Here is a 21358-nt window from a genome sequence, read left to right as displayed (position 1 = left end):
GTTTCTTGAGTAGTGCGCTGAGTTCGGCGTGCTTCCAGCTCTCAGGGAAGGTGGCCGTGTCGAAGGAGGTGTTGATGATGTCCCGCAGGTGGGGTGCGATGACAACGTCGGCCTTGTTGAAGACGTGGTGAGGGCAGGGGTCGGTTGGAGATCCGGAGTGGATGGAGTTCATCGTGCGGATGGTGTCTTCGGTGCTGATCGGAGTCCAGGCGCGGAGGGTGGTGGTGGGTGGCGTTGCTGCGGTTCTGGCGTGCGTTGGTTGGATGTTGAAACTGTTGTGTATGTCCGCGATCTTGTTGTGGAAGTAGGAGGCGAGGGAGTTGCAGAGGTCTTGCGAAGGGGTGATGTCGTTGTTTCCGGCGTTGGGGTTGGAGAGCTCTTTCACGATGTTGAAGAGTTCCTTGCAGTTGTGCGTTGTTGTCCAGTCGGTCCTTGTATGCAGTTTTCTTGGTGGCGCGGATCAGTTGGTGGTGTTTCCGGGTGGCGAGCTTGAGGGTGAACATGTTGTTCATTGTTGGTTCCCTTCTCCATACTTTCTCGAGGGCTCAGCAGTTCTTCTTGGAGCTCTTGAGTTCGTCGGTGAACCATGGGGTTTTTCTGCTGCCGGGTCTGCTGGGCGGGGTCCTCAGAGGGGCGAGTTCGTCCGCGCAGTTGCTGATCCACTTCGTGAGGTTGTCGGCGGCCTGGCTGGGGTTCGTTGAGCCGGCAGGAGGGTGCTGGCTCGGGGAGGCGGTGAGCTGGTCGGCTGTGATCTTGTTCCAGCTTCTTCGGGCAACCTGTTGCTGGTGGTGGTGGATCGTCGTTCTTTTGAAGGTGAAGTGGACACAGCTGTGGTCCGTCCAGTGGAGTCCTGTTGCGTGGCTGAAGGCGATGTCTTTGCTGGATGAGAAGACGGCGTCGAGTGTGTGTCCGGCGAGGTGGGTGGGGGTGGACACCAGCTGTTTGAGTCCGAGGTTGGCGAGGTTGTCGAGCAGGGTGATGGTGTTACGGTCGCTGTTGTTCTCCAGGTGGAAGTTGAGGTCCCCCAGGAGGATGTAGTCGGCGGACGGGAGGGCGTGCGGGCTGATGAAGTCGGCGATGTCCTCGCTGAATCGTGTGCGTGGTCCCGGGGGTCGGTAGATCAGGGTGCCTCTGAGGGTGGTCTTCGGGTCGGTGTGGATCTGGAAGTGCAGGTGTTCGGCGGTGGTTAGGGTGTCGTCGGTGTTGGTCGTGATGCGGATGGTGTTCCTGTGGATGATGGCGATGCCTCCTCCCGTCTGGTTGGCGGTGCGGTCCCTCCGGGTGATCTTGTAACCCTCCGGGATGGCGATGGCGATGTCGGGCGCAGAGGAGGCGTTCATCCAGGTCTCCGTGAGGAAGGCGATGTCAGGGGCTGTGGTGTCGAGGAGGTTCCAGAGTTCGATGGCGTGTCTGTGGACGGAGCGGGTGTTGAGCAGGATGCACTGGAGGTGGTTGCTGCTGGTGTTCGGCTTGGCGGGTGCTGGTGCAGGGTAGGTCCGGATGCAGGTGAACTTGCAGGCGTGGCAGCTGAAGGGTCCGTGGGTGTGCTTCGGGGTGGCTCGGTGACATCCCGGGATGCCGCCGGTGTTGAGTGCGATGAGTTCGGTGGCGTTGTAGGTTCGTCGGGTCGGCTTCCGTCGGTGGGGGCCAGGGGTCCTGGCCCTGGGCGCGGACGGGCGCAGACGGGCTTACCTTTGGCGCGCCTTCGGCGCACAATCGGCGCGCCCGCTGCGCGTTCGCACGGTCGCCATATATGGCGAAGTGCGCGGGGGGCGGAGCAGCTGGGAGGCGGGAGCGGGGAGGGTACAGAAGAAAAAGGGGCGGGGTTAGCAGCGGCGGCGGTGGCGGGGAGGGAGGGCGACGGGCGGCAGGACAACGGGCCAAACAGGACGGAAAATGCAAATACAATTACAAAACTCTAAAACAGGCAATATGGAGAGACAAAACAAAACAGTAAAAAATACAGCAGGGGCAGGTCACGCGAGCACGGACCACGCCGCTCGAAGGAAGGGGGCGTGGCCACGCGGCGGAGCTCGGCTAGCGAGGCAGCAGGCAGGGAACACGCACACAGCAGCTGGTGGCCGTGCGGCGCGGGGGTGTCCTAGAGCTAGGTCAGCCCAAAGGTATTTAGAAGCATACTCCACTCACTCCCTTCCTGATTTAATGTGCTCCATATGCGGCCCTTTGTTTAGTGTACATGCCTGCCAATCACGTTCAGCCACCCTACAATTAGGACACAGGTGGTAATTTAAGTCTCCCAATACTTTTTAGTGTGCATGGGCACGTACTTCAGCTTGTAGTTTCCCTAAGCAAATGCTTAATTCCTCAAAGGGTTTTGGTCCCTGCAAATTTTGCTGTGTGTTATAGAAGTTAGTAAATGCCAAACAGTAGTTCTTACTAACAAATGTTAGACCCTGTACTACTTCCGACACCCATGGGGTCAACTTCCACCTCCCTTGTATCTTTAAATCTACAAACATGATTAGACCCCCGCTGGCTCTCCCTACACTGGACCTTCTTGCTGGACAAAAAAAGGTTTTGTACCCTTCTAAAAAGAAGGTATTTACGAGTTCCCATATTTCCTGGATGGCTATTATGTCACACATTCTAATATAGCGGAGCCACTGTTCGTGCTGAACGTACTCGCCAAACCTGCCACGTTCCATAAAATAAGTTTTAAGTCATCCAGATTTCGCCTCACCTGAACGCCTGAGGCGTCGCGGTTATCCCCATCAGTGCTGGGAGACCTGCTTTCCCATGGGTCCCTATATTCCTCGTGGGTGTCAGTGGTTCGCCCTTCATCGTCCTCCTCCCTCCCCTTTTGGGCCTTGGAGTGTGTTGCCTGAATACCCTCCAATCTTACCACACTTGCTCCCACTACAAGTCAATGTATGTCGTTCAGGTCCCTTAATGAAGCGAAAGTATTTCTTAACTGCAATGGGCCCCCTCTCCAACTCAGACCCTCTTCCTGTGTGGCCACCCCATGAGGGAATACGAATTTGGACGGGAGTCTATAAAAGAAAACCCAATGGTACTGGTTTGATCCCAGAGTCTGCCATAAATGATTGTAAGGATGAGAACAAAATCTTCTGGGCCATTGAAGGGTACCTCAGCGTGACAATCACGCAAGTTCTTTCAAATATTTTCTTAGACCTGCCTATCCACGCAACCCTTCTCGCCATCAGGACATGTCTGTGGTCTGGGCTATTAAACCCAAAATGTTTCTCTAGCCAGTGGGTAGCCTTATTTGTCAACATTTATGCTAGATTCTTCCTGTGAGCTATCATTTCCTGGTACCCCCACGAATACCACTGTGTACGGGCAACATGCTGGTGGGAGGTCTATGACTGGCAAATTCTGTGTGTTGTTCTGGGCTAGTTGAGCGGCACCACTAGCTCGCTGCCCCTGGTGATGAGATCCACCCTGATCGCCTCTTTCATTTGGATCCCTGCTGTGTTGAGCCAGCAGGCCAGCCCTCAACAGCCCCACCCTCTGGTCCCCCCTTTTCCCCCTGCCCTACTTTATCCGTTGTCACCAAAGGGATCTGGGGTTCAGAGCTCATCACTTCACGTGGCATAACATTCAAACCTGTTTGTTTTTGGCAGGTGTGATTAGCTCCAACATCCTGCCCAGACTGGGCCTCCGGGGGCAATGCTTTCTCAATGTTCGACAAAGATACCTTAATGTCAGTGACTCTGTTCGATAGTTTGCTTAAAAAATCCTTAAAAAGGCCAGCCACCAATGTCACGATTTTTTCCCTGAGAGACCCCCAGAGTTTTTCTCCATCCTTGCCCAGTCCCATGGCGCCCCTAGAGTCTGGGTCTTTAGGACTTTTCTTCGACGTCTTGGGCACTATTTTTCTCTGCACCTTATGCTGTCTCTTCGGGGCTGGTGGACCGCTCTGACCTGTGCATCAAATAGTGGGCCTGCTCCGTGTGACCTGCTCTGCTGGATTGTTTGAACTAGTACTGGGCCTGGGACTCTCATTTACATTACAGATCTCTTCTATTTCCTCCCCCTGCCTCAAAGTAGATCCAGTTCAATTTCCATCCACAATTTCAGCTACCAGTGCCAATGCCTGATCCCCTTCTGTTGTCAGCGCAGGTGATCCAGTCCTGCCCAACAAGAGCCGTCTCTCTGCCTTATCGATTTTCTTTTCCGATTGCTCCCACTGCCTTTATTAGGAAAGAGTCAATAGTGCCCTTGGATGTGTTTGTGCATAAACCCATGTGGGGTCCTTCCTTTTCCCCATGGCCTGTTTGGAAAATGCACCTACCCAAGTGAGCCTTACCCACCACTACTAGCTCAACACGGGACACAGAGCAGTTGCAAGTTCTCGATACTGCTACACAATACGCAATACTCTAAGCAACCACAGGCTGCGGCTCCGGCTCATTCCACCCGAGATATTCAATAATTGTCACTTACTTGGGCAGCATGCAGTCTGCTGATATATTCTGGGTTGGCTGCTGACAGATGAAAAGGGTATAGCCCGGCCATCTCCGGTCAGTGATGTGCAAGGACGGGCCCGCCCTTGGCCCGGATGAGCCGCGCAGCGGGTGTTTGCGGGTGCTTTTCAGCGCCTCCAGGCGCGTCGCGGTGCTGCTGACGGTGCTCCGGCTGCTGGACAATGGAGTTCCTGGACTCCGTTTAGCCCCTGGTGATAATTGCAGGCTTCATTTATATAGTAGCAGTCAAGAAAAGTGGAACTACAAATCCCAAGAGGCTTAGCAAAAGGCTAGCCAATGGGAAAGGAAAACATAATCATCACAACTACCAATAGTATACCAATAGCATGTATAATCCCAGACTTGACTGCTAACAGCTCTCTTTTCTTATGCGCGAAGTTAAATAGAACCTGAAAACAAAGGAAAAATAGATAACACAATAGAACATGCAAAAGTAAATGTAAAACGTTCTTGGCAAAAGTTCATGAGAACGAAACTCCTAGAAGGATCCAATGGAACAGTAGGAAGAACTCCATGGAGTTGCGCTGAAGCAGAAGTGGAAGATAAGAATCCTGCTGGAAGTTTGATGTCCTTAAGAGGAAGCAGGTGGCAGTGCTGGAACTGCTGTCAGGGAGGGAAACAAACAGAAATTACCAAGTGTTGAGGTGGGATAATGCTCGCCTCTGTGTCTTTAATAAAATTAAGACTTTCCTTCATAGATTACTACGAAAATCTAAATTTCTTGTCCAGACTAGAGGCTCCTATTATGCTTGTTTAAACCATGTCAATTACTATAGAAGTTGCAATATGAAATGTTTAATGTAAAATGTCCTAAAGACCTTATCATTGGACCAGTCAGCCGATCTGAAAGTATGCAACAAATGGTGATGCGCAGCTCAAGAAGTCCAAAAGGCCAGTGTAAATCGAAAAGTAACTTTTTATTCAAATATTTTCTTTTAAAATTCATTGAGTTTAGGCAATCCTAATGGCAACCCCTGTATGGGAATGAAACGTGTTTCATTCCCATACAGGGAACTTCCTCCGGGCAAACAAAATGTCACATGTAAGAGTACACTTCGAGAGGGATGTCAGCAAATAGTTATTATTGGTACTGGTTTTTAAAATGGTGGCTCTTCACAAGGAGCAATATACTCCTGTATAATCCTGTGTTTTGCAGGAAAACCTTCCCCCAGATATCTAGAAAGAGGGGGTCCAAATACGGTGAAGCAGCCCTGCCGGACAAGATCAACAACCAAGTAGTAGCTGTTTGTAACAGAAAGGACTCCTAATCAATATCTTGAGAAAAGGAAGGGGTCCAACCGTAATAAGGTGACCCCACAGGAAAAAGTCAACAACCAGGTAATAACTGTAAACACCACCCAGGACACTCCAAGAATGGAAGGTGTCGTAAATCAGTATGGCGGAACTGAGGCAGAGATCAATTGGAGAGTTGAAATGTGGTGCCTCTTATTGTATCATCGCATCACCAAGAACTGTCCAAAAAAGTTAATCTTCTTAAGGTATAGTGTATTTCACCATGACCCAAAAGTGTAATAACTAGAAAAAAGGGATTCCTCCACGTTGCAAAAAGATCCGTCCTTCTTCCTCGTATTCAGACTATCTGAAAGTACTCCAGTCTGGAACCCGCCCAAAAAGCTTTACAAGCCATGGCAGCCCTGGACTTAAAAGCCCTAAAAACTAGGTATCAATGCCTGCTAAAGACATAACCAATCTGACCCAGCGAAGAAGGTTGGCAGAAGAAACTGACTTGTTTTCTTTTAAAGGAATGAGGAGGTGGGAATGAGCAGGGTTTTGAGATCAAAAGCCTGTTGTTTGTACACTTTAAGACATTGTCCAACATAGAGTTTTGGTTGGTCCAGAAAATAAAGGCAAAACACTGTGTTTAAATTAGTCTTTGTATGTTTAACTGTCAACATCACCCCAGTAGGACTGTATTAGCGAGAGGGAACATCCAAAGCTTTAACACCCGACAGTCGTTTAATAGAGATGAGGCATAACAACATAGTACGTTTTAGAGAAAGATCTGCATTGTCAGGCCAGGAAGTAAACAAATTTATGTCAACATTAACATGCCACAGTTTGTCATAATTTGGAAGAGGAGGATTAGAAAATGCTACTCTCTTTAAAAGATGACAGATGAGCTGGTGCTCTCCTACTAGTTTGGCATTGATGTGGGGATGATTCATGGAGATCACCAGTCTGTACATGTTGATGTCCCTATATGACTTACTTCCACTAGCGTCAGCTGGCAAAAAATTAACAATATAAATTAAATTTGGCTTAAAAGGGTTTGAGATATTTTCTCAAACACCAGCTTGACCATAAAGCCCAAGCAGACTTTTAGCTTTGGTGGTTCTTGGAGCCCCGGCCTTGCTAATGAGTTCCGAAGCTTCTGGCGAAATGAGATTGATAGATTGGCTGGGCCTGCATTTATCCAAGCAGAGAGATTGAGGGAGTTGTCGAGAACTAGGTGGTGAGGATGGCCCAAGGAGTCCAGGAGAAGATTGGTAAGGGACGGGAGTAGGACAGGAAAGTCTATAGCCAGTTCAAGAAGAGGGGGAACCATACGTGTGATTGCCAGAATTGGGCCACTGTTACCAAAGTAGCTTTTGACATCCGACCTGAGCAAGAACCCTGCTGATCATAAGAAAAGGAAGAAAAGCATAAGTGACTGAAAGGAACCAGTTCTGTAAGAAAGCATCTGTAGCTAAGGCTAGGGGATCTGGACACCAGCTGAAAAAAACGGTGATTGGGCGTTGAGACAGGAAGCAAAAAGATCGATGCTGAAAGAACCCAGCTTGTGAAACGGAGACCGAACGCTGAGGGATGAAGTCTGCAATCGCTGGAGTTCCACAGATGATGGGAGTGCCAGTCTGCTATTGAATTGAGACTGCCCGGTAAGTATTCTGCCCGGACTGAGATCTTGTTGACCAGGCAGAATTCCCAAAAACTTTTTGCTGATAGTTTTGTCTATAAAACTGGATCTGCGGTCTTTCACATTGGCATAGTTATTCGAATACTATTAGATGAAGGATAATTCCAAGATGACGTTGTAGAATTAGACTTCAGTAACTTTTTCCATTTCAGCCCATAATATGTGATGTATTAGCCTCATGCTTTTTTATTTATGTTGCATACATTTTACCACCAGGGCCCGTACTACACTGAGTGCCCTCGGCAAAATACAAAAGTTTGTAGGATATTCCCAGAGCAGCTTTCTGTCTAAAAAAACTGCTAGCCTTCTTGCAGCGCAAACTGATCTCTCCTCTGAGAGAGAGATATGGAACTAATGGACCTATTACTGACAGCGTGGTACAAAAGGGGGTGGTGATGGACGGAGCATCTGAACCAATCAAACACTCACACCCAGTCAAAAGATCTGGGTTTAATCCATCACCGTTCTTTAGCCCACTCTGCCACCCCAGTTCAGACATGGCCATATGCTATTACTGACCGCTGCGGTTAAACTAGTGCTAACCAACTGGAAAGACACAAGCAAAACTATCTACAAAGGATGGATCAGCTGGGTCACTCACCTCAGAGGAGCGGACCGCATGGTGCTGCAGTACTCGCCCCGGAACGCGTCCTCAAGGGGGCTGTGGGAAGCTCTGGACAGGTGCCTAGACCCCTACCAACCTCCATAATCAACTGGCCCTTACTTCCATTGTACCGACCCACAGTCCAAAGGCACAGCACAAGGCAGAACCTGGGTGGGCTCGAAGACTAACTCAATAACCTCAATTTGGGATAAAGTGAAATGCAATTGATATAACGAACGCTAATGTTAAACCTAGAAAGTGCACCTCTCTATATGCCTGTCCTATCCCCTTTTTTTCTTTCATCTCTAACTTTTCTGTCCTTTCCTCCTTACATCTCCTTCTCTATCAAAATCTAACCAGCAAGAGAGTAACCACATATACATCATTGTACGAGCGATCTGTGCCAGGTGTGGCTAACCCTGCAACCGTATTTGTGAATGTATACAGTATATAAAAATAAAATATATATTTTTTTAAACCGCTAGCTTCTCGAAAAATTGTGTTTAAAATTGTTTTAAAATCTCCAAACTCCAACAAGACCTATTGCTGTTTTGAGCTACGAACAAATTCTAATCTCCCTGAACTACTTCGCAATTTCTCCAGGCTGCCATTTGCCCTCTTGACTTAACTGACAGTTGACTGACAATTTTATGATTTTTCTTGCTCCATGGAGGATTCCGTTTGAATTGTAGTCAAGTTAAACCTGAAAAATACAAGCTCAAGACTCTTAAGAATATTCCATTTAATATTTTCCAGAGTTTACTCTTTAATCATCACTCTACCCTAAACTGATGTTAATGCAGCTCACTCTTTCAAAATGGAAACTATGCATGGACTATTTACCAAATAGGCTCCTTGGTATTTGAGCGGCACTTAATCTAATCTAAGTGGTTCATATCTGTCCAATTATAGGTTACATCATAATGTTCCATTCCTGGTTAAAATCATGAAAAGGGTTGTTGCTTCTCAGTTAGAGGAACATTAGGGACCCTTCTAAAGAACATCATCCAGCCTCTAGGGCACATTAATTGGGAGCATTTGTGAAATTTGGTGTTTTAATTGAAAATCAGTAATCAGAGGATTTTATTTTTGTTGCATGTTAATAAATTCACTGTATGCATTGAGTGTTGCACACTTAGGGGCTCATTATGATAGCGGATAATCCGCATACTCCGGGCCGGCGGAAGCCACCGCCGGCCCGGAGTATGCGGATTATCCGCCGCAGTGACTTGGAAGACCCACCGCCAGATCAGGATGGCGGTGGGAGTGCGTGTGGACCAGCGGCGGACGGCAGGTCCGTCCGCCGCTGATCCGCGGTGTAAGGAGGGATATTTGGTGACGGTGTCTGCAAGACACCGTCAACCAAATCAGGATTTGCACAAACACATGCTTTTCCGCGGCGGTTTTTCCGCCGTGGAAAAGCATGTGGACTTTGGCTTTTGGGGGCCCGTTGCGGGCCCCCAGGGTGTCGGGGGGTGGGGGGTGCACATGGGGGGTACCTATGGTACCCCCCAACATTTACATGCACAAAGCGGCAGGCACCGCGCGGTGCCTGCCGCTTTGTGCATGTAAATGTAAAACATGCAGTTTTAACATTGCGGCGGGCGCTGCTTCAAGCAGCACCCGCCGCAATGTTAACACATACAGGATGTGACCGCCAGGGTGGCGGTCACATCCTGATTTGCACGGAGGGACCGCCGCTGCCCCTGCGGACGGTCCCTTCACCTCTGGGGTGGCGGACGGACTTGCGTCCGTCCGCCATCCTAATCGGCCCCTTAATCTGAGCCTTAATGAGGGTATGTTCTTGTATATATTACTCAAGTATTGAAGTATGGTGGACTGTTGATTTTTTAAACTCATTTCTAAGAAATGCATTCTAAAAATAAAAGTGCATTAAATGTAATTCATGTTCATGATTTTGTCAACAGGCTGAGAATGAACTCTCATTGGCACGAAAAATGAAAGAATGGAAACCCTGGGAGCCCCTAATTGAAGAACCTCCAGCTAACCAGTGGAAGTGGCCGGTCTAAATTCAGTGTGCAAGATTCATGTATATATGTATTGGTTAAAGTGTACTCGTGCGACCATTGAAACACATTAATGTGGTTCATTCTTCGAAATAAAAAAATAACCAGATGTTTGCTTTTGTGGTGGCTGGACCTTTTTCCATTTAAACTTTGCTAAGCAAGCATAATATTTATTTCTATATCGGTGTGTGAAGGGATAGTGCGTTCTCACAAAATGTCTGTCCTCACATGTTTGATTTGTCATCTTTGTTCACTTGGAGGTACACTGTTAGGCACAAAGGTAGGTCTCTTTCTGTGCATAGGTGATGCCGCCGAATTGTGAGAGGTTCTGAGCTCAATAGTAAGAGACCCTAGGGTGTAAGGCTTTTGTACACCTGGCTAACAAATCAGAAAGTAAACTAGTATAGGTGCACTCTGGGTTCTGATGAATAGTGAAGCTGATGAGCCCTGTATGACTGGACTGGCACCAGGAGAAGCCGGGGGTACTCTGGATGAAGTTGTGGAGAGACTTAGGTTACACCCTAGCTTGGTAGGACCTCTTGCGGCTCCTGCGTGTTTGCTGGAAGTCAGGATAAAAGGGATAAACAGCAAATGCAAGTCGGTGTGCAGTAAACCATGTAAGAGCACAGTTCAAAAGCAGCAATTCTTTGTTTTCGTGTCTAACCCTCTGGCTGGTCGTCCATCAGTGAGTGGGGATAGAACCCCACCCCTCCTCATTCCTTTCGGTTTGGTGAAGCAGGATTTCCCCCAGGCTGTTTAAGTACAGGTGGGTGTGAGTGTTGGGTGTGTTTGAGTCCTCAAGTTCTTATAATCTCCGGTGACAGAAAAGTTCCGAATGTAGCCTGAAAATACAAAACCGCTTGTACTATCAGTACAGACTAGATATGGCAGCGTGTGACCTCCCCTCTCAGTTTGTGTGGGTGAAAGGATGAAGACTACGTTGCCCTGGGTTGATTCCAGAGTAGGGCATAAATTATCCAGTATTATGGGTATCTTTCATAGATTCACATGCCTGAATCATTCCCCGTCGTCTGGGTGGGAGTCCCCGGTAAATAATTATAGTAATGTCACATGGACATATACTTAGTACTAGGCCAGAGGCCTCACATTAGTAGCCTATCTAGGTCCTTATGTAAAAAGGACCAAACTTTGGCCAGTAGCCATTCAGCTCTTATCACCCTCCTGACCTTCCTGGAAGGAGCCCTTGTCCCTCAGATTTTCTACCGCACGTCGTGCTGAAGGGAGTCTCCACTGAGCTCTGCTCAGGTTTTTTAGGTCTCGCCTGTCGATGCGCATGCGCATCGAGCAAGCGAGACTATAGGGGCTCATCCACACTTTATCTAACTTGCAAGGAATCGTGGCGATTCCTTGCAGTGCCCGTGACTTTTAAGCTCAATGCGCATGTGCATTGAGCTTAAAAGCGCGTGCACAGCCGCCCGCATTCCTCCGACACCTTTGAAGTGAAGCTTAGCTTCACTTCAAAGGCCCGGCTTCTTCACACCCACATGCCGCTCTGCCCCGCTCCGCCCCCTCCCCTGAGTCATCCTGCCTGCCCCTTCCCGCCTTGTCGTATTTCTCCTCCCCCCTCCCCTCTCTTCCCTCCGTCTTGTCTTTTAAGGCACAGACCGGCAAAACACCATTTGTTACAGTGCAGTTCATCCAACGGTGGAAGTGACTAGCAAGCACTTTTCCTCTGGCCCAACCCTGTAGATCTCTGTATTGGGACTTTCAGGTTTTAAATGTTCTGTCCGTGATAACGAATTTGTTGTTTTTCCCTCTTCATTTTGCTCATCAGACACACTTTGGGAGATGACAGGCGAGTTATGTCGGCCTCCTCCCTTTACCCGTCCCCAGCTTCTTGTTACAAATCCCACACTACATTGCAGAAGCGAGCCTACACTGCATCCTTGGCCGTGCGCATTAAATGCGACTCTGTTTTCACTGTGGAAAGGCCTCAGGGTGCATATTTTTGTAATTAAGCCTTAACAGCAGAGAAACAGATTAAAGAAACAGCCAAAGTGCTCCTTGCCTTTCCCGCTCTCGTCCACTCCTCCCTCTTGCCCGCATGCGCCATTTTGGCCAAATGCTGCCAGGAGTGAAGTCCTTAATAACCTCGCCCCTCCCCAAGTCTTGTAAGCGCCCCCACCCCCTTCAAAACTTATGGCTGGCTTTCATCTTAGTACATTGTTCCCAAGGATGCTGCGCCAGGCAGGAGGCGAGGAAACTTCTGTGCAGAGCTGGGAAATGTTCCCACCTCAGAGGAGGAGGAGGTGGTGCGAGCCGCCGGGTCCCCAGCACCCCCGCCGCGCGCTTCCTCTCAGCCTTCCTACGCGCCCGCTCCCTCTCAGGTTCCTCTTGGGGAATCTTCAGACGTGGTTAGATGTCTGGGCTCAGTGCCCCTGATCCTGTTCCCACCCGCACACAGCCACCTCCTCAGCTGCAGGCCCGGAAACCTTGCTCCAGCTGCTGTCTATTACTAACATAAATGTCTGACAGCGAAGAGCAGGCCAGAGACATCATTAATAGAAGAAAAAAACTGAGCGATTGAGCCATGTGTGTAGGCAAGTGGAGAGGAAACGGCACAAAAAGGACATTAAAGTGAGCGAAGTCTTTCAGCCCTTACACTTACTTTGTGGACAGATTTTATGTTTCCAGTAATGCCAGTTGCCGGATATGACTGTGATGAAATAGAAGCAGGGTCGTACTGGGACAAAAATAGGCACCAAAATAAAATTGGCTCGTGTAGCGAATCCGACAGTGGCCCATATTTATATATCAGGCCAGTTTTGAACTTGTAAAAACATGCTATATGGCTATTTTGCAAGGTATAGGACTGCATTCATTTGTGTTTGCTGCAGGCAATGTTTGTTGTAATATCAGGGAAATAAACTTTAAAGACCTGCCCACCTGGCCATGAAAAAGGCCCACACACTGCTAACAAACCGGCCCACACATTGATCTGTCAGATCAGCTCATCAGGCACTGGCTAATTGTCCGACCCTCTCGGGCCCTTGGGCCGAACAAACTTCGATTTTTGGTTCAGATGATCTACACCATCATTTTGCATTCCGGATAACAGATTGCATGGTGATGACAACAACTCCTGCCATCTGGATATCTCATGTTCCCAATTTGTGGGTAACATACCACTAGTGGGATAACCGCTTTTCTAAGATCCTGCATGGCTTGTAATGCACATTTGCAAGCATGCGTGACTTTCGACAACATACTATATAGACGTGTGTTGTGCATGACTTCTCACTTTCTCCATTTCCTTTACTTTCTGCCCAATGGTGCGGGCTAAAGCTGCTTCTTTCATGTTCAGAGCCTGCACGTCACGGGGCGCTGACCTGTCTGACTCCATCTTTACCTCTTTAACCTGGACCCCCTTTGCTGCTGTATTCAGGGTACACGGTCTTCAGAAAGTGACACATAGTTTGTAGGAGACGATCCTTCAATGCAAAGTGTTATATGACCGGCGTTTTTCACAAAGCTGCTCCTATTTCACACTCCCCAGTCTCACGTGGTACACCCCTCCTACCAGCCTTAGTGGTACTCAACCCATACCAACCCCAGAGATCTTCTTGCCATTCCAGCTTCGCGCGGGTTCTCTGTCCTGCCACTGTCCCAGTGCGTTTCTACCCTGGGAATGCCCCACCGTGCGCCGGTCACAATATCTCACACAGTTCGCACCTTGCTGTCTCGCTGTGGTGCTCTCTCTGCCCTGCAAATCTCTGGCCGTTTTCCCGCTCTATCAACTCCCAGTGGTATTTATGCTATAGCCCCCTCCTGTGGTATTTCTGCCCCCCATAGCTTTGCGGTCCCTCACTCACCCTCAACCCCTCACCCTCACCCTCACTCACCCTCAACCCCTCACTCACCCTCAACCCCTCACTCACCCTCAACCCCTCACTCACCCTCAACCCCTCACTCACCCTCACCCTCACTCACCCTCAACCCCTCACCCTCACTCACCCTCACTCACCCTCACCCTCACTCACCCTCACCCTCACTCACCCTCAACCCATCACCCTCACTCACCCTCACCCTCACTCACCCTCAACCCCTCACCCTCAACCCCTCACCCTCACCCTCACTCACCCTCAACCCCTCACTCACCCTCACTCTCACTCACCCTCAACCCCTCACCCTCACTCACCCTCACCCTCACTCACCCTCAACCCCTCACTCACCCTCAACCCCTCACCCTCAACATCAACCCCTCACCCTCACTCACCCTCACCCTCACTCACCCTCACTCACACTCACCCTCACTCACCCTCACCCTCACTCACCCTCACCCTCACTCTCACTCTCACTCACCCTCAACCCCTCACCCTCACTCACCCTCACCCACCCTCACTCACCCTCAACCCCTCACCCTCACACAGTGGAATAGGTCTCGGAGCATTTGAGTTAGAGCTTTTAGAAATGTTTATGTTTTTTTTTTTTAATTCTTTAGCATTGGCTACAGGAAACAAAAATGCTAAAGATTTACAAAAAAACCCATAAACAATTCTAAAAGCACTAACTCTAATGCTGCGAGACCTATTGCATTTCCAATGCTTGTTTCCTATATCTTTGGATTTTATCCTTTTATTCTTCAAGTTTTGGTAGTAAATATGGCTACTACTCCTAAAAAAGGGCTTTTTAGACCCTGTGCCTCTTGTAGTAAAATGAGGTTACATATAGAGGACAAACATGAAGATTGCCTGTATTGCCTCTATCCTCAGCATTCTGCCAAGGAATGTAAGATTTGTCGCACTCTCCCGGTCAAGACGTTGAAGGACAGGGAAGGGCGACTGCTTCTGTGGCTCCAGAGACTAAAGAACAAAGAGCAGGTAGTCTCCTCAGGTGAGAGCGAGTGTTCCTTCAGGAGCTTCCACTCCGCTTCAAAAAGGCCTGGGCAGTCATCTCCAGATCAGTCTGTGGCACCTCCTCACAAGAAGCCAAAGTCTGTTGAGAGTCATCCTAAGGTCAAGCCTTCTCTTCAGATGACAGAATTCAAAAAGCCTGCTATAATGTCATCTAGCCTGCCTGTGACGTTGTCGACAGTCTCCATTTCGACATCCACGGCGTCTACTTTCTCCATGACATCGACTTCTACCACGTCGTCGACGATGGGTAGGTCAATATCTTCTGTCATTCCTGTCACAAAATCGTCGTCGTCGCCTTTGACAGCGCTCCCGTCGACGTCTGCTTCATCATCGACGAAGGCAAAGCTTCTAGCGTCGACGAAAATCCCATTGTCGACGAGGACTTCCTCGTCGACGAAGATTCCATCGTCGACGAAGATCCCATCGTCGACGAAGATCCCATCGTCGACGAAGATCCCATCGTCGACGAAGATCCCATCGTCGACGAAGACACAACCGTCGACGAAGATACAGCCGTCGACGAGTTCCTCGTCGGCGAGGACACCGTCGTCGACGAGGTCGTCGATGCCACCGTCGACGGGCCTGTCGACGACGAGACCGTCGACGGCGCCGTCGACGGTGGCATCGTCGTCGTCGAATGCTACAGTGTCGACGCCGCCGTCGACGAGGACGTCGTCGTCGTCGACGAAAACATCAATGACAATGAAAACACCTGAAACATCAAAAATAGTAGACGCTACACCATCAACGGATACCGCGTCAAAGGATTTACACTCCAAGGGCTCTCCCTCATTGAAGTATACATATACACACTTCAAAATGTCGTCATGTTTGGTCACACCAGAGATGACCTCACCCAGCAAGGTCCAACAGTTGTTGCCAACGCAGTTTTTAGACACGGAAGATCCAGAAGATCAGTCCATGTTCCCCATAGCATCCAGTCCCTCTCATCTCAACATCAAAATTCATGAGAGTTCGGACTGTGAAGATTTTGAGGAAATTACAATTCAAGAATCAGTTCAAGAGCATACCACTGTTCAGCCTATGGTGTGCCTTCCAGCTTCAATTGTTTCTGACCTACAATTTCTAATTTCAGATTATAAACAAAGATTTCCATCATCTGCTCCTGCCTCTGGAGTACAGGTACCACAGGAAACACCAACTCCTAAACATCGACAGCGGCCTCTCCCGCGGGATGTGCATCAGGAACAAGAGACATTTCCTCCTCAAAATTCTACGGATGACGAAGAATATGAGGAAGAAGTGGGAATTGATGAGGCCCAGGATGAAGAAGGCGAAATACATGATGACGATGATATGGATTCTAATTATAATGCTAACCCAGATCCATTATCCCCAGACCAAGTACAGGACGATTCAACCCCTGAGGACTTAGGGGGATTCCATAATATCGTAGGAAGAGCGGCTGCAAGATTCAACATCCAAATAGCATCGGAAACGAAGGACTGTTTTCTTCATGATTTCAAAGAACCCTTCAAGAGATCAGCTCGCTCCATTCCAGTAATCGATTATATATGGGAGCAAGGACAAAAAATTATGAAAACTCCTCTCTCTCTCATTCCAGTGCCGGCTAGACTTGAAAAGAAATACAAAGCCCCAGACACTGCACCCGCATGTTTGACTGGTCAAACTAAACCTGATTCAGTTATATCTCAGGCCGCTCAGCGGAAGTCCAGCAATCCGTCAGCGACCATGACCGCTCCTCCTGATAAAGAAGGAAGAAAGCTTGATGCCATTGGCAAGAGATTTTCCTCCATGTCCGCCCTATCAATCAGGGCTGCAAATTCTCTGGCTTTACTAGGTCGCTATAATCGACAGATATGGGCAGATATAGCCCCATATCTGGGGGCGATTCCAGAAGACCAGAAAGACGAGGTTAAAAAGATTTTGCTGGAGGGTGAACGCTCTGCTTCAGAGATGATAGAGGTGGCCCTGGATATTGCTTCCACAGGGTTCCGTCAATTGGCGGGAGCAGCAGTTTTAAGGCGCCAGGGCTGGCTTAAAGCCAGAGCATTCCGGCCTGAAGTGCAAGCCAAAGTCCTCGACATGCCTTTTGATGGGGAGCGCCTTTTCGGTGAACATATTGATGACATGCTGCAAGGCATTAAGAAGGATACCGAAACGGCGAAAGCCCTAGGCACTCTACAATTCAAGCAGAATTCCTTTCGAGGCTCCAGAGGTCGAGGACAACAGTCTCGTGGCTACTATCAAGGTTACAAGTCCTCTTATAATTCTTCCCAGCAGTACAAACCTCAATATCAGCAAAGGCAACAACAACAAGGACAATCCTCATATAACAAGTCGTCCTTTCGAGGAAGAGGAGGAAAGAAAGACAATAACAGACGTCAATGACTGCTTTCTCCAGCTGGCCTCCACCTCTTCTCCACAGTTCGTAGTTGGAGGAAAAATTACCAACTTCCTTCACAATTGGAAGCAAATTACTACAGATCGTTGGGTGTTGCAGTTAGTCCGCTTCGGTCACACTCTGGAGTTTGTGGAGCATCCTCCTCCACATCCACCATGTCCAACGCAACACAAAAATCTAAACATACTTCAACAAGAACTCTCGCTAATGCTTCAGAAAAAAGCAGTGGAAAGAGTTCCTCGAGAACAAAAGGGGAGAGGATTCTACTCCCGTTTTTTCCTGATCAGAAAAAAGGAGAAGAAGCAGTGGAGACCGATACTGGATTTGAGAAACCTAAACAAGTACCTCAAGAAGCAGTCTTTTCGTATGGTTACCCTTCAGGAGGTATTACACCTACTCAATTCGGAAGACTATATGGTATCCTTGGACCTCCAGGATGCCTATTTTCATATCCTCATTCACAAGAGTCATCGACAATTCCTGAGGTTTGCAGTGGCAGGCAGGCACTACCAGTTCAGAGTTTTACCATTTGGCCTAAAGTCAGCTCCACGCATCTTTACAAAGTGTCTGTCTCCGGTAGCAGCATACCTTCGCCAGCATCACCATCAAGTCTTTCCCTATCTGGACGACTGGCTTGTCAAGGCTCCTACTCGGACAGACGTGGCCAAGTCCTCTACCGCCTGCCTTCGTCTCTTCGAGAACTTAGGCCTAACGCTCAACCAGGAAAAGTCAAATCTACGTCCATCACAACGTCTCAATTTCCTAGGAGCGACATTGGATACACAACAGGGGAAAGCCTTCCCTTCCAGGGAACGTCAGGTCAAGCTGCGAAACCTGGCAGTCCAAATTCAGACCAAAAAGAGAGTCAAGGTTCGACTTTTCAAGTCATTGCTAGGAATGATGTCTTCCAACATATTTCTCATTCCGCATTGTCGCCTCCATATGCGACCTCTACAGGAAGCTTTAACAAATCAGTGGATCCAAAGTACAGGATCCTTCGACGACTGGATCAAGATCACTCAGGTCATGAAAAAGGCTCTGAGATGGTGGCTTCTGGGCGACAACTTGAACAAAGGCCTTCCTTTTCTACTCCCAGTCTCCCCTTATGTCATAACCACAGACGCATCACTGGAAGGATGGGGAGCGTTCCTTCAGGAATTGCAAGTACACGGTCAGTGGTCAGTGGCAGAAAAACGACTCCACATCAATTTGCTAGAGTTACGAGCAGTACGCTTAGCTCTTCGGGCATTTCTACCCCGAATCAGGAGCTTCCCAGTGCTTGTGAGGACGGACAACACCACCACAATGCACTACCTAAACAAACAGGGAGGTACTCGATCCAAGACGTTGTCTCGCGAATCTCAGCAAATTTGGAAGTGGCTACTCCAGCACAACATTTCTCTGCGGGCAGAGTATGTCCCAGGAGTAGACAACATCCTGGCAGACTCGCTGAGCAGACAGCGCTCAATTTGCCACGAGTGGGAGCTCGACCAGAAGACGCTCGACTCAGTGTTCTCCCGTTGGGGCAAGCCTCACCTGGATCTCTTTGCGACGGAAATGAATGCGAAATGCCAACGTTACGCAAGCTGGCTTCCCCAGAAAAGATCCCTAGGGAATGCCTTTTCGATGACATGGTGCAAGACCTTTGCTTACGCCTTTCCACCGTTTCCCCTAATCTCAAGGGTTCTCCGGAAATTGAAAGCAGAGAGTTGTACCATGATCCTGATAGCCCCAGCGTGGCCACGCCAGCACTGGTATACAGAACTACACCTTCTATCGCTGGAACCTCCAATTCTATTCAGGACATGCCCACATCTCCTTACAATGAACCAGGGACAAGTCCAACATCCGGATCCAACATCTCTCAAATTATCGGCTTGGCTCCTGAGTTCAGAGAGTTCCACAATCTAGATCTTCCACAGGAATGCAGAGTCGTTCTAGCCCGGGCCCGGGCTGAAAGTACTAATAAGACATATTCCCTTAAGTGAAAAAGATTCTGTTTGTGGTGTAGGGCTCAGAAATTGCATCCGTTCACTTCTACTCCAGCACAAATTCTGCCCTATTTGCTCCACCTAGCCAATTCAGGGCTGGCACACGCTTCAATAAAAGTCCATCTGGCGGCCATCTCCAGGTTTAGACGTTCTTCGTGTGGCGCTTCACTATGGACCAACAGACTGGTCAAGCAGTTTCTGAAGGGATTATTCAGAACTTTCCCTCCAGTACGAGCGTCACCACCTACATGGCAACTAAACGTGGTACTAGCTCAACTAATGAAACACCCGTTCGAGCCAATTCACAAAACAGATCTTAAATATTTGTCATGGAAAACGGCTCTACTACTGGCGCTCACGTCAGCAAGGAGAGTGAGTGAACTGCAGGCTTTTTCTGTGCAAGACCCTTTTATCCAGTTTAAGAATGACAGGGTTATTTTAAGGACTAATCCAAAATTTATACCAAAGGTTCTGTCCTCTTTCCATCTCAATGAACCTATTGTCCTGAGATCTTTCTTCCCAAATCCATCATCTGCGGCTGAAAGATCTCTGCACTCATTGGACCTCAAGCGATGTCTCAAATTCTACCTACACAGGACTGAGCAATTTCGGAAGTCTAACCAATTGTTTGTTGCATTTAGCAGGCCCAGGAAAGGCCTAGCATTGACAAAACAGAGCATTTCCAGATGGATTTCAGCGGCCATCGCATTCTGTCACCAACAGGCGGGCCATCCTCTGCCTTCAAAGGTTCGAGCTCACTCCACTAGAGCGGTAGCCACCTCCATGGCGCTCTTTGCTGGGGTACCCATTGTCGACATCTGCAGAGCGGCGACATGGAAGACGCCGCATACGTTCACCAAGCACTACTGCTTGGATTCTGAACTTATGAAGGATGCAGCAGTAGGACAGGCGGTCCTACGTCATCTATTTCATTAGAGGTGAGCCTTCTTCCTATCATCCCGCCTTCCAGGTAATTTTCCGCACATTTCTTATCAGGTTGTGAGTATCATGTAAACTGTGTAACAACTTATGATGAGTTTATTATGTCTTTCAAGATGTATGTGAGAAATGTGCTCATTATTGCTTGCTATTCTGATTCAGGCATGTGAATCTATGAAAGATACCCATAATACTGGATAAGAAATGCGTTACTTACCTGTAACAGCAGTTATCCAGTATTGGTATCTTTCATAGATTCACATGCAACCCACCCGCCTCCCCTGGAAGGGCTCACCTAAGTCTTCTCAGTAGGTACTACTTGGCACGGTGCTTACGAAAATCTGAGGGACAAGGGCTCCTTCCAGGAAGGTCAGGAGGGTGATAAGAGCTGATTGGCTACTGGCCAAAGTTTGGTCCTTTTTACATAAGGACCTAGATAGGCTACTAATGTGAGGCCTCTGGCCTAGTACTAAGTATATGTCCATGTGACATTACTATAATTATTTACCGGGGACTCCCACCCCGACGACGGGGAATGATTCAGGCATGTGAATCAATGAAAGATACCAATACTGGATAACTGCTGTTACAGGTAAGTAACGCATTTCTTAATGCTTCAGCCCACCCAGAAGGAACACCTGCCAGCATACTGGGTCTGTTTCTGCATGAAAGATACCCAAACTTTGAAGGGGCGTCTCCAACAGGTCTCCATCATGTCCTGGGATGGAGAATAGCGCATCGGTGCTGATCTTGCTGACCACCTTGGAGCTGAGAAAGGGCGTGCAGTGTCTGTCTTAAGGTCTGCACAGTGTCCATTAATGCTGTGAACAGTGTTGGTGACCTGGGTTCTTGACTTGCCCACCAACTCCTGCTACCCCTGTCTAGGACCACATGCTATAGAAGTAATGGCTCCTTGGCTTTGTCTGGTGCCCAGTCTCCTGTGGGAAGAAACCCCTCACCCATGAGCCTTGCTAGAATGGAAGTTGTTGGGGAGATCCGGGATCAGCAGCACCAGCAGTCCCAGTCCCTCCAGTTTTGCTGCAGCCTTCCATCAGAATTGGGAACGGGAGTAGGAACAAACTAGCTCAGTCCCCAGCCTGCCTAACCATCCTATAACTTAGTTGGAATGG

General features: G+C 48.7%; 2 protein-coding genes across 2 annotated transcripts in view; both read left to right on the top strand.

Annotated features, from left to right (window-relative positions):
* NDUFA5 (NADH:ubiquinone oxidoreductase subunit A5) overlaps window positions 1-10149 on the top strand; it is an 81394-nt gene extending 71245 nt beyond the window's left edge. The window contains exon 5 of the mRNA XM_078680888.1: window positions 9937-10149. Within this exon, the coding sequence (XP_078537014.1) occupies window positions 9937-10038 (102 nt within the window). The 3' untranslated portion in view covers window positions 10039-10149. The remainder of the gene's footprint in view (window positions 1-9936) is intronic.
* Window positions 1-21358, top strand: part of IQUB (IQ motif and ubiquitin domain containing) — a 431014-nt gene that overhangs the window by 29182 nt on the left and 380474 nt on the right. The window lies entirely within an intron of this gene.

Source organism: Lissotriton helveticus, chromosome 1_1 (genome assembly GCF_964261635.1).
Source record: "Lissotriton helveticus chromosome 1_1, aLisHel1.1, whole genome shotgun sequence".
NCBI classification, from domain to species: domain Eukaryota; kingdom Metazoa; phylum Chordata; class Amphibia; order Caudata; family Salamandridae; genus Lissotriton; species Lissotriton helveticus.
The sequence above is the reverse complement of the archived record's forward strand: the minus strand, read 5'-3'. Positions and strand labels throughout refer to the sequence as shown.